Source organism: Octopus bimaculoides, chromosome 6 (genome assembly GCF_046866305.1).
Source record: "Octopus bimaculoides isolate indiv1 chromosome 6, ASM4686630v1, whole genome shotgun sequence".
NCBI classification, from domain to species: Eukaryota; Metazoa; Mollusca; class Cephalopoda; order Octopoda; family Octopodidae; genus Octopus; species Octopus bimaculoides.
Genome location: NC_142933.1, coordinates 27,790,656 through 27,815,448, shown reverse-complemented (window position 1 = coordinate 27,815,448; position 24,793 = coordinate 27,790,656). Strand labels below are relative to the sequence as shown.

Here is a 24,793-nt window from a genome sequence, read left to right as displayed (position 1 = left end):
TCAGTGATTAGTAGAAATTATCGAAATAAGACAATTTTTTACATGAAATAAATTCGAATACAAAAATTTTTTTGTGTTCTATAACACAAAATAGATAAGTATACGAAATTTGAAAGTCTTTCGGTACCAAAAACACTACATAAAACATAAATGAAAACTGGTGCCCCCGTTTTGAAATAGATCCCTTACTTCTACTTGTTTCAGTCATTTGACTGTGGCCATGCTAGAGCACTGCCTTGAAGGGTTTTAGTCGAAAGGACTTATTTTATTAAAAGCCTAGTACTTATTTTATTGGTCTCTTTTGCTGAACCACCAAGTTATATGGACCTAAACACACCAACAGCAGTTGCGGTGATGGGGCAACAAACACAGAGAGAGAGAGAGAGAGAGAAAGAGACAGATACACACACACACACACACACACATCTTTTAAATTTGTTTATGGCAATGTTAAGGGTGTGCAAATAAATCTCCTATTTCATTTTGCCTGCTACCGTCTAATGATACTGGCCAGTGAGTCAGTTTTTCAGGCTTGCATCATGGTTACACCGATATAATGTAGGATATATATAATAATGACAATAAATTTAGGATAGAATTTATAAATATTTAATGCATCGCTATGCATATTTCCACAAATCACAGAACGTTAACATCAGAGTCTGTATCCTTGGGATAATTACAGTATAGTTCATATTATCCATGGGCATCTGATTGATCATCATCATTAATTCATTTCATCAGGCATTAGACACTGCATTAGTAGATGAATCACAGAGGGATGTTTATGCCTTCTTCTCCAGTATGAAGACCAATCTAGCTATGTGAGTATTTCTGTGTGTCCTTGGTAGGGGACAGTAGGTGGTGGTTGGATTTATTTGCTATTCATTCAGCAGATTTTAAGGATGATCATTCATTCAGCAGATTTAAGAATGGTAGTACATTTCTTCTATTTCGTTTATAAGGTGATTCTCCTCAATAAATTCTGAACCCAACAGGTAGTCAGCTACTATACATTGGGGTTTGTTGACAGAATTGATTAACACTACCCTCTTATATGGTAACTTTACTGATTTTGTTGTTATAGTATCATTTTAAACATTGGTATGTTCTTTTATTTGTTTGGGTTCCTTCACTGTTTTTGTTAATTCGTTTCAAAATATTTCTTTCAAATTCCATGAATGATATGCAGTATCACATGATGAAATGAATCAATGATGATGATAACCAGGTACCCACAGATACTATGGACTATACTGTAATCATCCCAAATATATGGACTCTGATGTTAAAGTCATGTGATTTGTGGAAACTCACATAGCAATGTATTAAATTTTTATAAATTCTATCCTAAAATTGTTGTTGTTGTTGCTGTTGTTATTATTATTATTATACACACACAAGACTTCTTTCAGTTTCTGTCTACCAAATCCACTCACAAGGCCCTGGTTTTAAATTTATGGCAAGGGTACCCAGATTTATAGAAAAATTAGTTTGAGGTATATTTTGACATGATCCTGCAAAAATGTAAGGTTAGACCCTTTAGAATTCAGATTATTTTGTCAAATATAATCCTTTTTTATTCACATTTAAAAAAAATTAATCCTGCATTAGCTTATAGCTTCAAGATTTCAAAGATGTGGTTGTTTATCTTTTAGAATGATATTGCAAGGTAGGTGTGAGAGGTCAGATCCGACCAGTTTGAACATAAAACAGGTAGAATATTTGGGCCTAATACGGCCACTTTTAATGCTAAAAAGTTAAGAGCTGGAAGTCCTTTCTAACACAGAAGCTAGGTGAGTTTCTGACCCAAACTAAAATTTCTCATACAAAATGGATGTTAGAGACTCCAGTTTTCTATCAATTTCCTACTACAATTGCTCTTGTCTTTATGCACTTCTAATCTATATGATTAAACAGCATATGCTGTCACCTCAGCTGAATTTACCTATACTCAAAAGTATTCCAACCATGATTACCCTGACTTATTTATCTATGACTACATTACACAATAAGTCTTTCTGTTTTAAAGATAGTAAAGTGTGATTTGAGGGTGATTTAATTGCTATTTCTAGTGAATCAAGTAACAGTAAAGAGGTTGACCCAGGAAAAAATATAGTGAACACATATTCATTTTGGAACACATGACTTTCCTGGAGAACTCAAGTTCCCGAGGTAACAGTTCTTGGAACTTGGTTTTTGCTGGTTTACTCTTGGAATACAATTTTAGCCATCTGGTAATACCCTTTGGTGGTATCATCTTTGGTGTCTATTGCCACAATAACTATCCTGTGAGTTGGTTTTATCTGGTTGAATCCAGCTGCAGTGAATGTTAGGAGTTGCCAGAATGCTGATGGTCTTGTAAATTTGATCAACTCTGTTTTTCTGTTGTATGATATCCATGCTTCCTAGCTTTTAGATTAGTTGTGAAGTCCAATCTGGTGCTGTGCAGTATAGTATAATACAGTGGAGAGGAATTTTCCATGTTAATATAGATGGTGTTAAGGAAAGTGGAAAGCTGGCAGTCATTCGCACATCAGGCAAAATGCTTAGTGGCATTTTGTCTATCTTCACGTTCTGAGTTCAAATTCCACTGATATAGACTTCACCTTTCATCCTTTTGGTGTCAATGAAATAAGTAACATTTGAGCATTAGGCTCTATGTAATTGACTTACTTCTTCCCCCCAAATTGCTGGTCTTGTGCCAAAGTTTTAAATCAATATAGATGGAGTTGGGTTTGATAGACACCGTTTAGAGGTTTTCTCTGATCAGTTCTCTTTACGGTTTGGCCTTGATAAAAGTTGTTAGCTCTGTAGGGGATTTTTGAGGGGTTACTGTTGATAAGTGTTTGGAGGTTTAGTTCTGAAAGCTGTTGTAAAAAAGCCTAGTTACCAGAGATGGTGTTGTTCTTGATCAGCTAACTTATTTTTGATCAACCCTGATTGGCTGACTGAATAGACCTATGATTAAAGGCATTCCAGTTATGAGCTACCCATCTTTTTACTCAAGCATAATGTATCTAGGACTATTTTATTCAGCATTTCCATTCGTTTTTCTTTGAAGACTGTAGGGTATGATTTTGGGAAGATTTAGCTGTTATTTCTAGTAGGTTGAGCCTTGTAAAGGTTTCCCCATAGATACTGTTCAGAGATTATCTGAATTTAGTTATGTTCAGGAGCAAGAGATGTCTTCTTTCTTTGATTTTACATTTTATAGGGTGTGATTGTGTTGATGAAACAAATCTTGTTATACAGCTCTTTCCATGTTATTCAATGTTTATTTAATAACATAGACATAAAAGAATGAAAAATATGTTTACTTGCACAGAGAATCTATCTTTGGAATTTCTCTGCAGGAAATTATTCCTTCCTGTTTTACATCTTACTATCGGCAATGACATTTACTCATAAATGTACATTGTGGTTCTTTTTATTTTCGCGTCTGTATACATTTTTCTCTACAACTTATATTGTATATGCTGGTGTGTATGTAAGTATGTGTCGTTCATGTAAAGATTTAGATGTGTTGTTGCTGCTGCATTCAGAAATTCCTTTTATTCAACATCTTTTGCAAATCTCCCGACAGACAAGAATTGTGGGTAATAAACTGCTTAGAAAAACTACGATCTTGATGTATGAAGATATAGATAACTGTTTATAATAGAGACATTTCCAATGAAAGTTAGCTGGAAAATTCTATTTATTTTTATTGTTGTTATTGTTTCAGAATTATTTTTTCTTATTTTATATTTTCTAAAGCTTTATATTCGTATTCTTCTTGATCTTTTTAATAATGTTCTTTCAAAATTTTTATCATTTCTTACCATGGATTATCAATTTTGTTCTTGTTTTCATCACTAACTGATTTATACAATTACTTTTTTTTTTTTGTTTTTTTTTTTTTACTCCCTGAAATGTTAACATCTTGAAGTCAAGTAATTCTATATAATGGGATAAAATAAAAGAAGCAACTTATGTAGTGGTAGCAGCGGTGGCAGCAGTAGCAGTTACTAGTGTTGGTGGCAGTGGCTATTTGATATCGCAGTCTACCAGAGTATGGTAGTATCTACTTACACACCTATTAATGTCTTGCTGATCTTGGCGTGTCTGGCAAGTGAGGTTGTGTATAACTTTATTGTTTTATATGTTAGATCTCTTAAAGTTTCACATACTAAAATACTACAAGTACTAGTCTACTCTCACATTCCCACTCCTTTTAACTAGCAAACTGTTTTCCACTAGATCTACTACTCAACTCTTCACCTTTCATCACCCTTGTTTGTCTCCCCTACAAATCTGGCTGCAACCCTCTCAATTCTGTGTCTGCCTATGTTGTTGTTTAACCCCATATCAGCTACAATCAAGCAGACACATAATCAAAGGCGTTTCAGCCATGACCATCTTATCTTTTTTAAGGGGCAACTAGGAATATATTAGATCAGTGGTTCTTAACTGGGGTCCATATGACCCTTTGGAGTGTCTTCGGTGATCTTTACCAAAGATCGGCCTTTTCTGTAACACCTGCATGATCTTCACTACGGTGTTAGGGTTAGGGTTTTAGTGTGAGGGTTAGGGTTTTAGGGTTAGGGCTATGGTTACAGTTAGGGACGGAATTCCCTAAACCCTTCAAAATAAATCGCGCTCCCTGTATGTCTTTCGCTTTTATGACATCATTTCCCTGTTTCTCTCCAACACTTTTTATGGAAAAGGCCTTTAGGGTTCATTTATGATTTGGCTGTTAAAATTTATCTGCAATAAATTGCTTATGCTTCTACAATACACAAAATATTGTAACCTTTTACTTTTTATACAATTACATGCTGGTGACATGTAGAAAGTACCCAGCACACACTGTTAAGTGGTTGGCATTAGGAAGGGCATCCAGCCATAGAAACCATGCCACAACAAACAGCACCCTGCTAGTCAGCTCCATGTTAAACTGTCCAACCCATGTTCACATGAAAAGCGGACATTAAACGATAATGATAAGATTTTTTTTAAACAGTGAATGACTAGTAGGGTCCGTCTGAGTAAAATAAATATCAAAGGGGCCCCTAGGTAAAAAATGGTTGAGAAACACTATTAGATGATATGCCAGTTTTTCTCTCATATTGCAGAATAGCATGGTGCACTGTCCTGTTGGAAGATAGTGTAATTAATCATAGATATAGGTAACTTCTTTAGTATATGAAGGGAAGTACCTTGAGATATTGTTGTTGTTGGCACTCCGTCGCTTATGACATTGAGGGTTCCAGTTGATCCGATCAGCGGAACAGCCTGCTCATGAAATTAACGAGCAAGTGGCTGAGCATTCCACAGACACTTGTACCCTTAATGTAGTTCTCGGGATATTCAGTGTCACACAGTGTGACAAGGCTGACCCTTTGAATTACAGGCACAACAGAAACAGGAAGTAAGAGTGAGAGAAAGTTGTGGTGAAAGAGTACAGCAGGGTTCACCACCATCCCCTGCCGGAGCCTCATGGAGCTTTAGGTGTTTTTGCTCAATAAACACTCACAACACCTGGTCTGGGAATCGAAACCACGATCTTATGACCGCGAGTTCGTTGCCCTAACCACTGCGCTTCCACTCTTGAGATATTATCCAAATAGTATCTCTCAAATACTAACTCTTCCATTGTAGAATGGTACCCACCATGTCATGATGGATGGATATTCGGAAATGTTTGACTCTTGCAAATGTATACCTGGGATTGTATAAGATTAATGAACAATAAATAAGTAAAGTATTAGATGCAACACTAAATGTCCTCCAGGGTCCAATTATTTTTATGATCCTTGTAAAATTGCGGATGATCCAGGATGCTTATTATTTTTTTTTTTTTGGCCTGACTTCTTGCAGCTTTTCTGAAGTGTTGCTGCATTTGATGTCTTATTGTTTGAGTGTTACATTTTACTGTTAGTAGCAACTGAGTTTGTATGACAGTGCTAGATATAAATGGAGATACAACACTATGACAATGAATCATATGATCAGTTTGGAAAGTTGTGGCATATGAGGTCTGTCTGATCTGTCAAATGATTTATATTAAATTGTCTCGTGAAATCAATAAAAAGCTTACTGGATGGCTCCAACACACATTTAACTGAGTTGATATTTCCAGAATGTGAATCCATTACCATTCAAACCAACAAGTTAAGCCCCGTTTCTTTTTTTTTTCCAGTTGACAATTCCATAACTTTATAAAATATTGATGTACCCTGCAATATCTTAAATGTCAAATAAAAGATGAAATTATAAAATAATATTTAATTTATTCATATGTCATGATACATAATTATAAATGGCAATTGGCAAAGTCATTACAGCATCAGATAGATTATTTTCTGGTAAATCATTCTGGCTCCTTGCACTCTGAGTTCAAATCCAGCAGAAGTTAAGTTTATCTTTCATCCTTCCAGGACCAATAAATAAAATACCAATTTTGTACTGGAGTTAATTCTTTCTTTTTTGTCATTCGTTCTGTGGAATTTATTCCAGAAATTGGAATTGGAAAGGGATGGGCTCCACCAATTTTAAAAGTACTAAAAAATCAAAGATGTCACAATGATACTCTTATAATTCCACCAAAGAGTTGAGGTCTCAAGGCAAGGCAATACATTCTTTTCATCAAAACACATTTAGGAAAATATATTTTCTCTTTGTATTCAGATTTTTCACCAGGGCTATATACAATATAGGTGCAAATATAGGGGTTGTGTGGTAAGAAGCATGCTTCCCATCCACATGATTCCCTGTTCAGTCCCACTGCATGGCAACTTGGCAAGTGTCTTCAACTATAGCTTCAGGCTCACCTTGTGAGTGAGTTTAGGGATTTGGTGAATGGAAGATTAATAGTCATAATTTTATGAAAGTCATTAATGGGATAAGTAAAACCTACTACATCAAAGAACTGAGCCTTGATTTATCAATTTTTTTCCCTTTCTTTAATCAACATAGTCAGAGGATATGGCTTACATTTTTTTTAGGTACTCTCAAACTGGTCACATTGATGTGGATAGTGTGGGAATTCTAGAAAGTTGCATTTTTGAGGAGAACTAGACAAACAGTTTTGTTCAAGCTCTGAGGCCTAAGAGAATGAGAGCTAATTGTATTTAGTGGTTTGTGTAGCAGCAGTGGTTCACAAGATTGCTATTTCAGAAGGCAGGAGTCATTACAGTCATAGAAGGATAGACAGAGTGAGGGATGACAGAAAATTGGTGAACTATCATAACATGTTGGGTTTCAATTGGATGCCTCCTCCAATTTGGAATCCAGTGTGCAGTCTGGAATGTGTGTGTGTGTGTGTGTGTAACAGATGCTCTGTCCTACATATGCAACTAACAGTCTAATGTTTTGTTTAGCACCAGGTCATCTCTGATAGAATATTTCAGCCTGGACAATCCCATCTTGTTTGCAATTATGTACCCAAAGTTACATTTTCTCCAGTGTCTTTCCTTTTTTAAGATAGTAAGTCACAGTGTGAATGGAATTTGTCTGCTGTTTCTAGCGAGCTTGTGTGGCTATCTCGAGGTTCTCCCTTAGTCTGCTAATGTTCAGATTGAAGTAATTTTTGACTCTGAATAAAAAGAGAACATTTGGGATGTAGTTTTGTGATATAGTTGTGATGTTATTACAAGTAAAGCAAAATACCCACAAAACTCTAGAATCTGGGGAAACTAGTGATGGGTCTGTCTGTCTGGAGTGATAAGAACAAAAGAAAAAGTCAAAATTTGTAAAAGCCGCTAAGTTGGTGCCATGAGAAGCAAGTTCTCATGTTTCATGCAGCTCCCCCTGACCCCAAAACTCCTCCCACCGGCTTGGAAGAACTGAATAACATGTGTGTTAGAAGATAGGCAGGTATGTAAGATCTTCAGAAATGGTAACTGAAGAGATTTTATAGGCTTCTGCTACACTGTAGTAGAAGTGTGAGGGCGGGGACTAGGCAGCGCTATGTTTGTGTTTTCTTGATATGTATAGTGACTGTGTCATGCTGGATGGGATGAAGTTATCATGTTCTCATTGCAGAACAATGTTCTCAAGGTCTCTCTGTGTACAGAGAAGATGTAATGCATATTTGGCGGGAAGTATCTAGGCTGCATATGGCTGACACTTGTGTGTGAAAGGTTTAACACTAAGTCTATGATGGCTGTCACAACCCCCCCCCCCCCACACACACACACACTGTGTAATATGTCCTATATAGTTCACACTTACTTCTAAAGTTACCAAAGCATTCACAAATGGAATGATGCAGGTATATGTCTTAATATTCTAAATATAAATTGACTGGGGTGCAGACATGGCTCTGTGGCAAGAAGTTTGCTTCCCAACCAAAAGGTTTGGGTTTGGTTCCACTGTGACACCTTGGGCAAGTGTCATCTACTATAGCCTTGAGTTGATCAAAACCTAGTGTGCTGATTTGGTAGATGGAAACTGGAAAAAAACCCATTGTGTGTATGTGTGTGTTTGTTCCCCATCACTGCCCTACAACTAAAAAAATGTAGGTAAAGTTACCTTCGCAAGTCATACTGACTCATAAGGGCCGGTTTCCCAGTTTCATGGCGTATATATTCCCCACCTGGATGGGATGTCAGTCTGTCACAGGATTACTCATCTGAGAGGACCGGAGGGTAACATGAAATGAAGTGTTTTGCTCAAGAACACAACGCATTGCCCAGTCCAGGAATCGAAACCACAATCCTACGATCATGAGTCCAACACCCTAACCATTAAACCACACACCTCCACACTGCTTGACAACTGGTATTGGCTTGTTTACATCTCTTGTAACTTAGTAATTTGGCAAAAGAGACTGATAGAATAAGTTCCATGCTTAAAAAAATAAGTACTGGGTTCAATTTGTTCAGCTAAACCCTTCAAGGCAGTGCCCCAACATGGCCACCAGCCCATTGACTGAAATAAGCAAGAGATAAAAGAAAGAAAGTTATTATATATCAGGATAGATGACAAAGTGTATCGTCTGTCAGTTTGCTAGAAATAGCAACCAGATCTTTAAATTATGTTACCATTTGAAAGAGAAGAGCATGTTAGATAACTTTGTCCTACATTCTGTCATATCTGAAAAATGGAGAGATACTTGTTATGGTGGTTGGAAAACCTTTCTTTGGCTCTGTATCTTCTGGATTGGGATTAAACATCAACACCATCGCCAACAACACATGTCTTCTGCTGCTATTGTATAAAACAATTTTAAAACAATTAGTGTCTTTTAGTGAGTATGTTCACCAAAGTTGTAGAATGAAAGAAAGGAAGAAAGACAGACATTTAAAACTTTCTGAAGGGTTCTCTTTCCTGTTCCCCCCCCCTCTCTCTGTCTCTGTAGTCTGACAATAAATATGCTGATTTGTAAACATTTGAAAGGTCACTGAAATGGTTGAAGAAGAAGAAGAAGAAGAGTAAAATATATTCAATAAGATAAAAAATAAAGAACAAAGAACAAAAATGTCCCAGTTATGAAGTGAAATTAGGAGCTTGCATTGCATACTGGGTCCCAGATACCAAATTTCAACAGCCATTTGTTCCTTAACTAATAGACCTTCTGCTGTTGGTCTCCGCTTTGTTTCGCTCCTTCTCTCATTTCTCTCACCCAAATATCTCTTTCAACATGATATATCACTGTTCCTTTGTCTGTATCTCACTCCTTTTCCTTTATCTATGTATCTGTATCTTTACTCTGTCTTCTAGTTTTTTTTCTACTTCATTTTGTCTGTATGTGTGTGTGTGTTTTATTTCTCTCCCCCTCCTTTTCTCTCTCTCTTTCACACATACAGTAAAAATGTACACCACCAACACACTCGCCACCACCACCACCACCACCATCATTACTCTCACATTCATTCTCACAATTACAACTATCATCACTAACAATAACAGCAATAATGCTAGAAATAGCAGCCAGATTCCCATATCAGGAGAGATACTTTAGATAATGTAGTACTAGACATCCCCATAAAAGACAAGATAGTCATGGTTGGAATGTTCTTGATTGTAGGTCTATTCATTCAGGATAGCATAGGACTAAAGAATAATAACAGCAACAATCATGATAATGATAATGTGCCACTGAATGAGCCTCCAAGAAGACGGGTCACTCAACATGTAGAAAAAAAATGGTCAAATTTCTTACAAATCACAGCCTATTGACATAAAAAGGGAAGTATGCATTCAACAATGTGATCCCGAATTAACCACCTCTGACTAAATGATGGGGCTATATTATTTTTTTCATATCTCATCCTTATCAAATATTCATCCAGATCAGGTATTCAGGTATTCATTGAAATTCAGTTACAAAACTCAGTTATCAAATAAATTTCTCTTGTTCCTTTGCAGCCAATCTAGTCCACCCAAGTTCATTGGTCACAGTTGACTTACCACACTAATATTGGTTATAGTTCACTTAAAACACTGAAAGCTCTACTTCCTCTCTTCTCATCTTTCTAGACATGTAATAAAAATTATCAAATATGAAGAGGTCACTGTAATAACATGAAAATAGGCAGAGTTGAGAGAACACAGCTTAGTTACGAGCCTAGACATACATCAAAGTAGTTTGGCAAGTGGTAGTTAGGTAGCTTTATAAATCAATCTCTTGAGGTTAATTTGAAAATATTCAGAAAATGAAATTCTTACATTATTAGACATTCCATAATTAAAGAAGATACAAAACACACACACATGCACATGCATACATGTACTCTCTCTCTCTCTCTCTCTCTCTCTCTCTCTCTCTCTCTCTCTCTCTCTCTCTCTCTCTCTCTCTCTCTCTCTCTCTCTCTCTCTCTCTCTCTCTCTCTCTCTCTCTCTCTCTCTCTCTCTCTCTCTCTCTCTCTCTCTCTCTATCTATCTATCTATCTATCTATCTATCTATCTATCTATCTATCTATCTATCTATCTATCTATCTGTCTTTCTAAAAGGAAAACCCAGCTAAGTGGATTCTTTGAATCTTTCCAAACATATTTTCAAGTTAATCTTTCATACATTAATTGATAGAGCTTGAGATAAAACATATTGACACACCTAAGATATTTGAAATACTGAATTATTAATCACAATTTTATTCAAAGTTAGGATGAGATCCAAATATTTCCTACCTCAAACGTCTGTAAGTCGTATTCCCCTTCAGCATCTTCCTTGTCTTTATTTTATTTTCTTGAGGTTCTTTGTCAATTGTTTGAATAAAATAAACTTTGAAGAGGAAGATTAGAAAATATAACTTTTCTAGTCCTTCTTACAAATCGAGGTAGTAACATAACGGGTATAGTGCCTTGTGGTATTCTGTAATATCCTTATGTCCTTTTGTATTCTGAGTTCAAATTCTGACTGGACCAACTTTACCTTTTTGCCCTTCCTGATTGACCATGTAGAGAGAGGCATCCTTATTGTGTTGTGTTGCTTGTAAGAATCAACACTAGATACTCCTCTTCCTTATACCCACAGCCTGCAAGGCCTGGATCTCAGTAATGTTGTTTTAGTCTGTAGTAGTATTTTTATATTCTAAGACTTTGTTCCAATGATACTAGAACCAGCTATTTACACACATGTAAGCATATTATACACAATAAGGGCGCAGAACAACAAATTGATTAGGTAACTGTCAGTCAATACAAGTGTCAGTGATTTATATCTTGTTTCAACGAGTACAATCACTGGCTCACTCTATTGATAAGAGTCTCTGTACTTCAGTGTTACAGACATGTTTTTCAAGTAGTGGTATATAATCCAATTATATGTGTATATGTATGAGTGTATGTACATACGTGTGTGTACATGTGTTTGATTGCATGTGCAGGGACGTGAAAATACCTGAACTGGTGTCCAGATGCAGGGTTAGCCCACTGGGAGTGGGAGGCCCCTCTGTTGTTGTCACAACATCTCTCTAGGAGATGGAAACTCTGAGAGAAATCCTGTGACGCTGACAATATTTGGTGATGAAGGGCTAGTTCTTTTTGAGTTTATGTTGTCCATGTTCAAAGAGTGGGATTGTATTGGTGCAAATCCTTTTCCCACTAAAACAAAATCATCATGCCCAGGCATCTCTTGAAAAAAAAAAAGTAAAACCTGTGACAAAAATGGCTGCTTGTAGCCTTCACATGTATGGGACGTTTGATCAGACGATGGCAATACTCAAACACAAGTTTGCAGCCATCATGTATAAGCAGGGTGTACCAGCTTTTTGAGAACAAAATTTTAATTTAAGGAAAACAAAAATACTTCTTAGAAAAACCAATATATTTTTATAGAATTTGATACACTTGTTTATGCATGCATATTGCAGAAGGCTATTCAATAAAACCACCACCAGCCTCGATTACTACCTCAACATGGCTGCTGAAATGATTAAATGCGTTGATTCGATGACCTTTATTCATGTATCATCCCCAATAGCAAACATTGAATTTACTATCATTTGTAATCTTCTCAAGATGTCCATTATTTTCTAAGAAACCTTCCGTCCTCATTCCTAATTCTTTACTTTCTCTATTCAACAGCGTTTTCCGAAAGAGCCGGGATGATCTTATTCATGAAATAATCTTGGTCGATGATTTCAGTGATGATCGTAAGTATTTCCCAGCACCCATTTTATAGTTGTTGCCATAGTAGCGGCTCATATGTGAACTCTTGGAAGAGTGATTGATAAGGTATTGAACTATCATCTGAAGAGTCAGCAGTTCTTAATGTTTCTCTGTGATTGCACTGTGTTCTGGGTCAAAACTCCACAAGATATACCCACACACACACACGCACGCACGCACACACACACATTTATTTATTTAAGACTTAATCCAGTCTCCATCTAGCAGTAAACCAGTACTACAGAATATTATGGTCGTCTTAGTCTGTTGCAGCCATACTTTGAAAATGATGATTATGATAGCCTGGTGTAACCTTCTGGTTCACCAGTCCTCAGTCAAATCATCCAACCCATGCTAGCATGGAAAGTGGACGTTAAACGATGATGATGACAATGATTTTGATGATAATAACGGAGTGGATGGTAGTAGTGCTGACATGAACTGTGGTGGCTTTGTATTGACTTCCACTTTTCCTGTGGGAAAGTTATGCACTGTAAACTGGTGTCCTATCCCGAAGCAAGTGTTGCTCTAATCCACTTAACTCTACTTAAACTTGAAGTAAGCATCAGCCCAGTAGACATCAGAAGACTGCAGAAGAGAGCCACTTTCGTTTTTTAACATTTTACTGGGACCTGAATTGTCCTTAGTCTTATCAAATGTTCTTTTGTGATATTTGATAACTGGGATTTGTAGTCAAGGTCACCCTAAACTGTTTCTAAGTTTTTGAATGAATTTTCTGTCTTGTTTATGGAACTGATAATTTGTGTTTCAACTAATAGTATTGTTTTGTGCATTACTTTGAAGTACATGACTGGCTGATTCTTTGATCCATTTGACATTTAGGCTTTTCATTAGTAGGCTAATTTGTTAACCCTTTTGCTTGTCATGAAAGAAGAATAGATAAGGTAATTTGACATTTCTAGACAGATTTTGATAGTCCCTGCATTACTGACATAATTTTCAAATTGGTAAAAACAGTAAATTTCCTTACCTTTGTGTGCTTGTATTGTGACAAGCAAAAAATACTAAGAAAGTTAGCAAAGCAGGAGTGGCTGTGTGGTAAGTAGCTTGCTTACCAACCACATGGTTCCGGGTTCAGTCCCACTGCGTGGCATCTTGGGCAAGTGTCTTCTACTATAGACTCGGGCCGACCAAAGCCTTGTGAGTGGATCTGGTAGACGGAAATTGAAAGAAGCCCATCGTATATATGTATATATATATATATATATATATATATATATATATATGTGTGTGTGTGTGTGTTTGTGTGTCTATGTTTGTCCCCCTAGCATTGCTTGACAACCGATGCTGGTGTGTTTATGTCCCCGTCACTTAGCGGTTCAGCAAAAGAGACCGATAGAATGAGTACTAGGCTTACAAAGAATAAGTCCCGGGGTCGATTTGCTTGACAAAAAAGGCAGTGCTCCAGCATGGCCGCAGTCAAGTGACTGAAACAAGTAAAAGTGTAAAAGAGTAAAGCAAACGTATCAATGGAGTTTATATTATTCTGTTCATTGCTCACTCTTCTAGGGGTTCAGATTTGTCCATTATACTTGTAAAAACATCAGTGTTCTGATAACCATTGAATGGGAAGAGGAATAGAGGGATATCATGCAAAACCTTGTGAAGCACATTCAGTGATTATCTCTTGAACTGGCTTCAGTGGGAATAAAAGCTGGAACATTACTGCCAATGTGGAAAAATTCATTAACTGACATCACTAGAATGTCTAACACAGGAGGATCTACGTCTCTGTCAAAACCAAGGAAAGCGGAATAGTAACTGTGGTTCTCACTCATACTGAGTTTAGTGTAGCCAATTGTTTACAGTGCTGTTTTATGGTAATTTTCATCTATGATAATGCCCAGCTCTATTAGGGTGCCACCTGTAATATTGTGTTGATCCTCATAATAACCACTGCTAAAGAAGTTTCATTTCAACTATAGTATTCACTATTATCATAGAACCCATCTTCCTTATAACCCCTAGCAAAATGTTTTCAGTACCCATTACTACTATATATATATATATATATACACATATATAATATATCATCATCATCGTTTAACGTCCGCTTTCCATGCTAGCATGGGTTGGACGATTTGACTGAGGACTGGTGAACCAGATGGCTACACCGGGCTCCAATCTGATTTGGCAGAGTTTCTACAGCTGGATGCCCTTCCTAACGCCAACCACTCAGAGAGTGTAGTGGGTGCTTTTATGTGCCACCGGCACGAAGGCCAGTCAGGAGGTGCTCGAAATGGTGTATTTTACGTGCCACCTGCACAGATATATTGTATGTATGGTGGGTGGGGGTATACATATATGCCCATTCGTGGACATACAAACATATACATGTTACTGTCATTATATTTTCAGCTGCTGATGGAGAAGAATTGCTAAAAATCCAAAAAGTGAAAGTTCTTCGAAATGATAGGAGAGAAGGTAAGGCTGTCATTGTGTAAAGTTGTTTATCAGATTAAGAGATAAAGAGACAGACAATTGGGTAAAGAAAGAGAGGGAGAGGTGGGGAGAGTGTATTATGAGGGTAGTACATTATAATATATTAATGTAATATTTTGGTAGGATGCTGGAGTGAATGAATCATTCGAAAAGCATACAAAATAGAATGCCTTTTCAGTATTTAGTTGTTTCTCCTTTTACTCTTTGTTGGGTTCATTCTAGGGTCTGTCTGTGACATAAATGTATAATAGTATAAAGTGTGGATGGTAACATAGTTGATCTAGTAACCCTACAAATTTTAACTAATTAAAATAACCTCTTTAATGATGACAACAATCATTATGGTTAATGATGAAATAAATCAGATCAGGAAAGATAGAGGAGACAGCCTTGAAATTTTAAATAAAATATGGAACCTAGTGACAACTCTGGGAATGTTTCTATCTTACTAGACCTCATCAGAATAGCTTAGATGATTATTTTTTCAAGATGTTAGAATAGTCAGTGAGATGTAAGGTTTTTTGTGAATGAAAACTACACAGTGAAATAACTTAGAAAAATTACTGTGAGAAAAATACCCAGGGACACTTGTATAAAAACTTAATAGTATGGTGAACACTTGTATGTTTGGTATAGTAAACCAAAAAGGTATTATTAATTAAAATCGTGTTTAATGATGTGATCAATCATGATGTAAATAACTAATTTGAGTATTTTTAATTTTACTTATTTTAATTAAGATATCTCAAATCACATTTCACAGATCTAAAAATGGAATTGTTAGATGAGGTAATGTAGTTCTAGATACTACAAAACATGTGGAGTGGCCATGACTGGACTGCCTTTGATTACTAGTCTGCTCAATCAGGGTGCTAAACAACAAAAATAACATTGAGAGCATGAACAATGTTATAAACTAACAAGGAAGCCTCTATGGTAGGGGTTGGGGAACTTTTTTTAATCAATTACTCCAAAATATATTTATTTACACTGATGTTACCCCCTTGATTTGAAAGGAAGAAAATCATAAATTCGTTGAATTCAAAAGATTTATTGAATCTATTTTATTGAATCTATTTATACGAATCTATTTACACATCCATTACATTGGACAGATACAGTGTTGCCAGAAGAAAAATTTCTATCATAGTAAGGAACACGTTTTTTTATGTAATTTTACTTATGTCTAATGAGTCCTCATTACCCCCAAGAATTTTATTTTTACCTCACTTGTGGTAATTTACCCCATTCACCAACCCCTGCTCTATGGAATTGCTAGAACTTTTGGAAATAACAGCCAAATCTCTCCTAAATTACAACCAACTTTAAAAACAAGAACATATTTGATAACGTGGTGCTAGATAGAATAGACTACCCGAAAAAGAAAGTTATGATAATAATAACTAGAACACCTTTTGATCAATTAGAACTGATTGGGGACCACACGACAACAACATCAACAGCTTGCAATATTAATTGAAATTTGATTTTTCTTATCTTTTTAAAAAGTGTTTGTTAACTTTTCCTCAACTCTAATTTGTCTTTACTATTGTTCCTGTTGCAGGTCTAATGCGGTCTAGGGTACGAGGAGCCGATGCGTCGACTGCTAAAATTCTGACATTTCTTGACAGCCATTGTGAATGTAACACAAATTGGTTAGAACCATTGCTGGAGAGAGTAGCAGAGGTAATTAGATATTGTTTAAAATTAAAATTGTAATGATTAAAGTTGGTTTCAGTACATTATTGTTTAAAAGGTTGATATTTTAGAAATGGCCTATGGCTTTCTGAATAATACACTTTATTTCGAATAAAAAAGAAAAAAAAAAATCACATGGTGAAAAATATTCTTTTCTAAAGAAACATTAAAATTTACATTTCCTCACAGCACACAGACAAATTCAATTTAATGAAATTTATTTATTGGTTTTTTCTTTCTTTGCTCATAAAGACCAGCGCTAGTCTTAGTTTCTCTGTCTCTATTTGTATCCAGGCAGGTCTGTTTAAAACACACACACACACACACACACACACACACACACACGTGCGTGCTGGGTCTCTTTTCAGTTTCTTTCTTCCAAATTCACTCATAAAGTTGTGGTCAGCCTGGGGCTGCACATGGTTATGAAGTGAACTTCTTAACCACACAGCTTTCACCTATGATATATTTATATAAAAACTAAATGGACTCTGTTTGGTTTCACTGATAAGTATTTTGTTGTTTAATCAAATGAACTGCCTGCTTATTGAATGAAGATGTAAGTGACTGAGCATTCCACAGATGTACGTCATTTATTCATTAATTCCTTCAATTCTATGTGGAGCACAGGGTGCCAGCAAGAGATTTCCTTCTGTCTTGATTTTTTTGTAGTGGATTACAGTTGTTTCCAGGTGCCAGTGCTTCAGCCAACTCCTTCAGTGTGTGGTGTAATGTCCTCTTCATGTCCTGAGTAGAGTAGGGTTACTCCTTGTACCCTGGTACATTGTCCTGACTTCAGCTACATTGTCTCGCAAATAACTAGTTCTGTGAGCATGTAAAGTCTCATCTCAGCTGTAATTGGATCTGATTTTCTTGTTTTGAACATGGTCATAGCATTCCTTGTTCCCATCTGTGTGGTTGTCCTAGGCAAGAGAAGGTTGTTCCACATAATAGCTTCCTTTTGGCTTTCTCTATGTTACTTCATATTAGTCTCTGAGGACTACCTTCCCCTTTGCCAGGACTGATTTCATATGTTCTCTTGTTGAGCTTCTATAGTAATGTAGATATATATTCTCTTTCTCTTTCTCTTTTACTTGTTTCAGTCATTTGACTGTGGCCATGCTGGAGCACCGCCTTTAGTCGAGCAAATCGACCCCAGGACTTATTCTTTGTAAGCCTAGTACTTATTCTATCGGTCTCTTTTGCCGAACCACTAAGTGACTGGGACATGAACACACCAGCATCAGTTGTCAAGCAATGCTAGGGTGACAAACACAGACACACAAACACATACATATATATATATATATATATATATATATATATATATATATATATATATATATATATATATATATATATATATATATATATATATATAATCATAAATATACAGGGATTTGCATTGAGTTGCTTCTCCAACATACTGAAAATTTAGAAATAGCAGTCAAAGAACTACTGATTCTAAACTACAAATTTTTCTCTAAACGGATGGCGATACTTATGGCACACATAGAACAAAAAAACGGAGGGAAAAGCGTAAACAAAACAAGCTTTTCCCTCCGGTTTTTTGTTCTATGTGTGCCATAAGTATCGCCATCCGTTTAGAGAAAAATTTGTAGTTTTGAATCAGTAGTTCTTTGACTGCTATTTCTAAATTTTCAGTATGTTGGAGAAGCAACTCAATGCAAATCCCTGTATATTTATGATGATAAATGGTTTTTTTCATACTGAACTACTTGGCAAAATTGTTAATTATTAATTCTATTATTAATTGACGATTCCCTGCCCTTATTCTTGTATATATATATATATATATATATATATATATATATATATACACATATATATATACGACGGGCTTCTTTCAGTTTCCGTCTACCAGATCCACTCACAAGGCTTTGGTCGGCCCGAGTCTATAGTAGAAGACACTTGCCCAAGATGCCATGCAGTGGGACTGAACCCGGAACCATGTGGTTGGCAAGTAAGCTACTTACCACACAGCCACTCCTGCGCCTGTATATACTTCTAACTGATTATTTTGAATTCATTTCAGAAGTGGGGCAATTACACAACACCATTGAGCAGCAAGAACTGCCAAATATCTATTATTCTTGTTCACTTCCTGGGAGATTTTGTTTCACCTAGTTCTGAAGTATATTGTGTTTTTTAACAGTATATGTCTTTAAAGGAACTTCCTTAGATGAAATACTGCGGCTACAAGCATTTAACATTACACATACATTGTGTGATATTGATAATGTTGATATTATTGAGCTGCTTCTAACACAAAATTTGAATATCCACTTGTATTTTATTAAAATGTTATTAAATATTAAAGAAGTGAAAGAGAGTGAAAGTGAGCTGATTAATAAAACAAATGAACAAACAAGCCAACAAGAGAACATGCATGTGGCCTTTTGGCCTGTTAGAAATAGCAGCAATATCTCTCTTCAATCAAACACTCTACCATCTTTAAAATTGGGAGAATTCATTGGGTAGTGTAGTCCCAGATATACTATATCTGGAAAAGGAAGGATACATTAGATGATGTAGTTCTAGATCGGTGATTCCCAAGCTTTTTCAGGCTGCTGGCACCCAGGTCACATTCCTAACGTCGTCGCCCCCCCCCCCCCCCAACCACGGCCACAAACATAGACCACTTTCTGCTACAAATTCAAAACAACTGTATTTCACAAATAAAACCCTACCTAATCAACCCCTTTTTTTTTTTTTTTTACAAATATTGCTCCCTTTTAGCTACCCCATTATCACCTCACTTTTCTTCAGTACCACCCTGCATCTTTCCATCATCCTCAAGGAGGCAATGCCACCCACTTTGAGAACCACTGTTAGAACTGTAGCTCCCATGTCTGAAAATATAATGGATATATTGGACAATATACACTGTGTTAGAAATGAAGGACATGAAGACTAGTAGTTTTGTCCTACATATACTGAAAATTATGTCAAAATTTTCAAATTTGGTATTTTCCATGTAAAATCCGATTTTGTTATTTATTTGTTCCAGAGAAATTGCAGAAAATGTTACTGAAGTTCAAAGTTTAATCATTTTTACCTTAGAAAACAGGATTTGGAAGCTGGTATTTTCTGCATGATAGCTATCTATCACAAAATGGAAGCAAAATCATTAGGAGGAGGAATTTTTCTTAAACAAAAGCAAAGCATTACCATGACCAAAGTTGTAAGAACTTCTGAAGTTTTAATAACTTTTAATGAATAAAGTCATGAGAAACATTTGAACAGACGGGGAAGGCATGGTCTGACATGGAATAAACAAAAATTTATATAGTAAAATTTATATATAGTAACAGTGTAACAAGGGTTGACTGACACATTTCAAGTCTTGTATACGTTCACATTATGTTTTTACTATTGTTAGTAGCAACAACAGGTTTTTATAAAATAGTGCATACATATGTGGAGGCGCAATGACCCAGTGGTTAGGGTAGTGGACTCGCGCTCATAGGATCGTGGTTTCGATTCCCAGACCGGGCGTTCTGAGTGTTTATTGAGTGAAAACACCTAAAGCTCCATGAGGCTCCGGCAGGGGGTGGTGGTGAACCCTGCTGTACTCTTTCACCACAACTTTCTCTCACTCTTACTTCCTGTTTCTGTTGTGCCTGTAATTCAGAGGGTCAGCCTTGTCACACTGTGTGACACTGAATATCCCCGAGAACTACGTTAAGGGTACACGTGTCTGTGGAGTGCTCAGCCACTTGCATGTTAATTTCACGAGCAGGCTGTTCTGTTGATCAGATCAACTGGAACCTTCGACGTCGAAAGCGACGGAGTGCCAACACACGCATACATATATGTATATTTTCCTGTTCCTGTGCTTGTGCGTACATTGCTTTAAAATCTGGTGATGTTTTGTGTCCTTTTCTTTCTTGTAATTTTAGCAGTTAGATAAATAGCAATAGAAAAATGTGTACTAAGCTGAGATAAGTGTCAATGTGAATTTGGTCATAGCTGTGTAGTTATGAAGCTTGCTTTGCAGTTACCTGTTTCCAAGTTCAGTCTCACTATGTAGCACCTTGGGCAAGAGTCTCCTTACTATATAACCTTGGGCCAACCAATGCCTTGTGAGTGAATTTGGTAGACGGAAAGTGTGTGGAAGCCTGTCGGCTATATATATGTGTGTGTGTGTGTGTGTGTGTGTGTAATTGTATGTTTTTGTGTTTGTCCTCTCCACCACTTCACAACTAATGTTGGTTTGTTTACATCCCTGTAACTTGGTGGTTTGGCAAAAGTGACTGACACAGTAAGTACTGTTCTGGGATTGATTTGTCTAAGCATGGTCATGGTTCATTGACCAAAATCAGTAATGGAATAGAAAATTACCTTGCTTGTTTTGGGGACGTGTTACTTTGTGCTTCTAAGTTGTTTATAAAAAAATGTCTTCATATATATGTATGTGTGTGTCTGAGAAAATGGATGTTAAAAGATGATGATGATCATTATCATCATCATCGTTTAACGTCTGGACGGCTTGACTGAGAACTGGCAAGCTGGGAGGCTGCACCAGGCTCCAATCTGATTTGGCAAGGTTTCTACAGTTGGATGCCCTTCATAATGCCAACCACTCCAAGTGTGTAGTGGGTGTTTTTATGTACTACTGGGATGGGAGCCAGTTAGGAGGCACTGGCATCATTCATGCTCAAATGATGCATTTTATGTGCCACCAGCATGGGTGCCAGTCAGATGGCACTGGTATCGTCCATGCTCGAATGGTGCTGTTTACGTTCCACTGACACAGATGCCAATCAAATGGCACTCATCAGCTACAACTACGATTTCACTCGGTTGAACAGGTCTTCACAAGTATGGCATATTCCTCAGCAATATATATATATATATATATATATATATATATATATATATATATATAGTGGTCAGAAAGCCACTACAAAGGATTGAACTGACCACTTTTTCCCGTCTTCAAAGGCTACTTGATCTTCTAAGCTGTTTTCACAGCTATTGTATGTCCAAGATTTGCATTATTCTCTCTCTCTCTCTCTCTCTCTCTCTCTCTCTCTCTCTCTCTCTCTCCCTCTCTCTCTCTGTATGTATGTATGTATGTATATAATATGTCCCTTTTTCCATAGCTGTGGATGATGACACTATGCATGCTCTATAGAAATGGTGAATTGAGTGTCTGATATTTTATTTTTCAGGACAGATCTCGAGTTGTTAGCCCAATCATTGATGTTATCAACATGGACAATTTTGAATATATAGGTGCTGCATCTGAAATCAAAGGAGGTAATGAAACAATCCTTTCTACTATAGGCACAAGACCTGAAATTTTAGGGGAGGGGGCTAGTCAATTACAACCCCAGTGCTCCACTGGTACTTATTTTATTGACCCTGAAATGATGAAAAGCAAAGTCGACCTCAGTGGAATTTGAACTCAGAACTTGAAGACGGATGAAATGCTGCTAAGCATTTTGCCCGGCATGCTAACATTTCTGCCAGCTTATGGCCTTGAGGTAATGAAATAATATAATTATTTAACATCTATCACCCCACTCCATCCAGCCATTTATTTACTGTGCAACCGATATCATATTCCACACCTCAAACATCCAGCCTATCCATCCGCAAAGAAATTAGATATCTCTGGGGGTTTTTTTTTTGTTTTGTTTATTTGTTTGATTGATTACTTGTAGTGTTGACTTTGGTAATTCAGAATCTATCCCATTTAAGATGTTCACATCTTAAAAATAAGAATAAAAGTAACTTTTTTCTTTCTGGTTTTTACCAAAACTGCCACCCTAATCCACTGCTTCTACCATCATGTTTTTGCTGCCCTGATTCTCCCGTCCTGGTTCTTCTGTCCTCTTTCACTCCCCATCTCGGTCATGTTGCCTTGAGTGAATGCATACAATGTAGATTAGTAAGGGCATTTTAGTCTTAGAAATTCAAGGTGACCTCACTGGTGCTGATACCATGATATCTAGTACTGTCTCTAACTCATCATCATCACCATCATTGTAGTCATCGTTGTCATCATCATCATCATTTTATGTCTGACTTCCATGATGGTCTGGATTGGACAGTTTTACAAGCCCTGCTGCATTAGGATGACTGTTGTGCACTGGTGTCTCAGTTTCAGCATGGCTTTTATGGCTAGACACCATTCCCATTGTCAACCACCTTACAAAGTGCACTTAGTGCATTTTTGTAGCACCAACACTCGTGAGGTCACCTTGTAATTGGCAGGACTAAAGAACTGCCACACTGAAAGAAGTGAGAGAGAGGTTGAATTTAGATGAAGACTGGATGAAAGTAATGACTTTATTATTGTGGAGTGTGGTAGTAGGGAAGAGAGGGAGAGGGGGGGAAGGGTAGGGAGCTGATGGAGTGGGGTGTTAGTGGACGATCCACTGCTATCTCGGGCTGAAGAGGTAAATTTGTGTGGGAGGTGAAAGAGATGAAGATGTTGAGGATTTGGAGAGGCTGAGAAGAGAAGGAGAGACATTGCAGGTTATGAGAGGGGTGGAGATATTGTGGTGGAGGAGGAGCAGAAAGGGAGGTAAAGATGAATGTTGGGGTGGTGAAACTGAGAAAATAATGCTGAGAGTGAAGAAGAGTGAAAAAATGGGAGAGTGCTGAAAGGATTTGGCAAATGAGCAGAAATAACATAGATTGAGAGAACAGTTTAGTCTTGTTGAGGGCATAGCAACCTCTCTAGTGCTGGTGCTGCAATAAAGTGTACAGAGTGTTCTCAGTAAAGTGGTTGGTTTGTAAGAAGGGCATCCTGCCATAACGACCAAGCCGTAAATGGAATATATGAGTGAGATGTTGACTTTTGACCATTCATAAATAGTTTAGCTCTTTCACATATTGAGTGATCTACAAGTTAGACATGACTAGTTGCATGAAAACAAAAATCACTAGAAATTTGTTGCTACACAAAGCTACATATTAAAACAATTCGTGTAAAATGCATTAACCCTTTTGTTACCATATTTCAGTTGAGATGTTCTGTGTTTCTTTCAATTAATTTTAAATATAACAAAGAATTTAGTAAAATAACTTAGTTTTCATTAAGTTAGTGTTAGGAACATAAATTGTGACTAAGGTTTGGTGGAAGATTTTAATTCAGAACTTTTGAAAACAAGACATTTGTACTACAGAGCCAGAGGCAGTTTCAACCAGGTTGGTATCAAAAGGCTTAAGAGATTAATCTGAAGAGTAATTCTTTTTTTGCTTAAGTTTGTTAATTTCTTGTGTAAAAGCATATTTCTTCTGACTTTACTACAGTGCTACTCAATGAAGGGGGATCTTATTCTTGCAAGGTACTTAGCAAACTCACCAGTGATGGTGCAATGAAAAATGTACCCAATACACTCTGTAAAGTAATTGACTTTAGAAAGGGCATCCATTAATAAAATCCATGCCATAGCAGACATTGGCAATGCAGTCCTCTGACTCATCAAATACTGTTGAATCTTCCAACCCATACCAGTATGGAAGACAAATGTTGGGATTGATGATAATGATGGGAAGGGGTTTACATGTGAACTTAGTGTCAGCCTTTTCGTCCACGTTGTGAAATATACAAGGGAGGCAACTTTGACTGGAGCTTTTTTTTTTTTAATGAAAGTTTTCCAATTGTCCAATGGTATTTCACTGCATCTCTGATAGAGTCATGAGAGAGTGTTTGGAGCTCAGCGCAAAGGACTTCATTTGAAGAGCATCAGTTTTCTCCAATCTTTACATCTTTGCTCAGTCACATACTGAATGTGTTTGACCTGCTATATATAGCAGCTAAATCCTCTTGAAACTACGCCATCCCATTTTGAACATTGTATAATTTATGTCCCTAGTATAGATGCAAGCATGCTTGTGTAGTCAAGAAGTGACCTTTGTTGTCAAATAGTTCCAGGTTTGACCTCACTGTGCATCACCTTCTGAAAATGTCTTCTGTTGTAGCTTTGATTTAACTAATGTCTTGTGAATAGAATAGAATATTCTGAAACTGTAGAAGCGCGTCAAAATAATA

The 24,793-nt window shown here is 36.8% G+C and overlaps 1 protein-coding gene across 2 annotated transcripts in view; it reads left to right on the top strand.

The window, feature by feature from the left end:
- The window catches only part of LOC106869793 (polypeptide N-acetylgalactosaminyltransferase), a 164,534-nt gene that overhangs the window by 110,598 nt on the left and 29,143 nt on the right, over positions 1-24,793 (top strand). For both annotated transcript variants that reach the window (XM_089353665.1, XM_089353664.1), the window contains exons 4-7: positions 12,517-12,584; positions 14,980-15,045; positions 16,628-16,749; positions 21,960-22,047. In XM_089353665.1, coding sequence (XP_089209791.1) covers positions 12,517-12,584; positions 14,980-15,045; positions 16,628-16,749; positions 21,960-22,047 — 344 coding nt within the window. The remainder of the gene's footprint in view (positions 1-12,516; positions 12,585-14,979; positions 15,046-16,627; positions 16,750-21,959; positions 22,048-24,793) is intronic.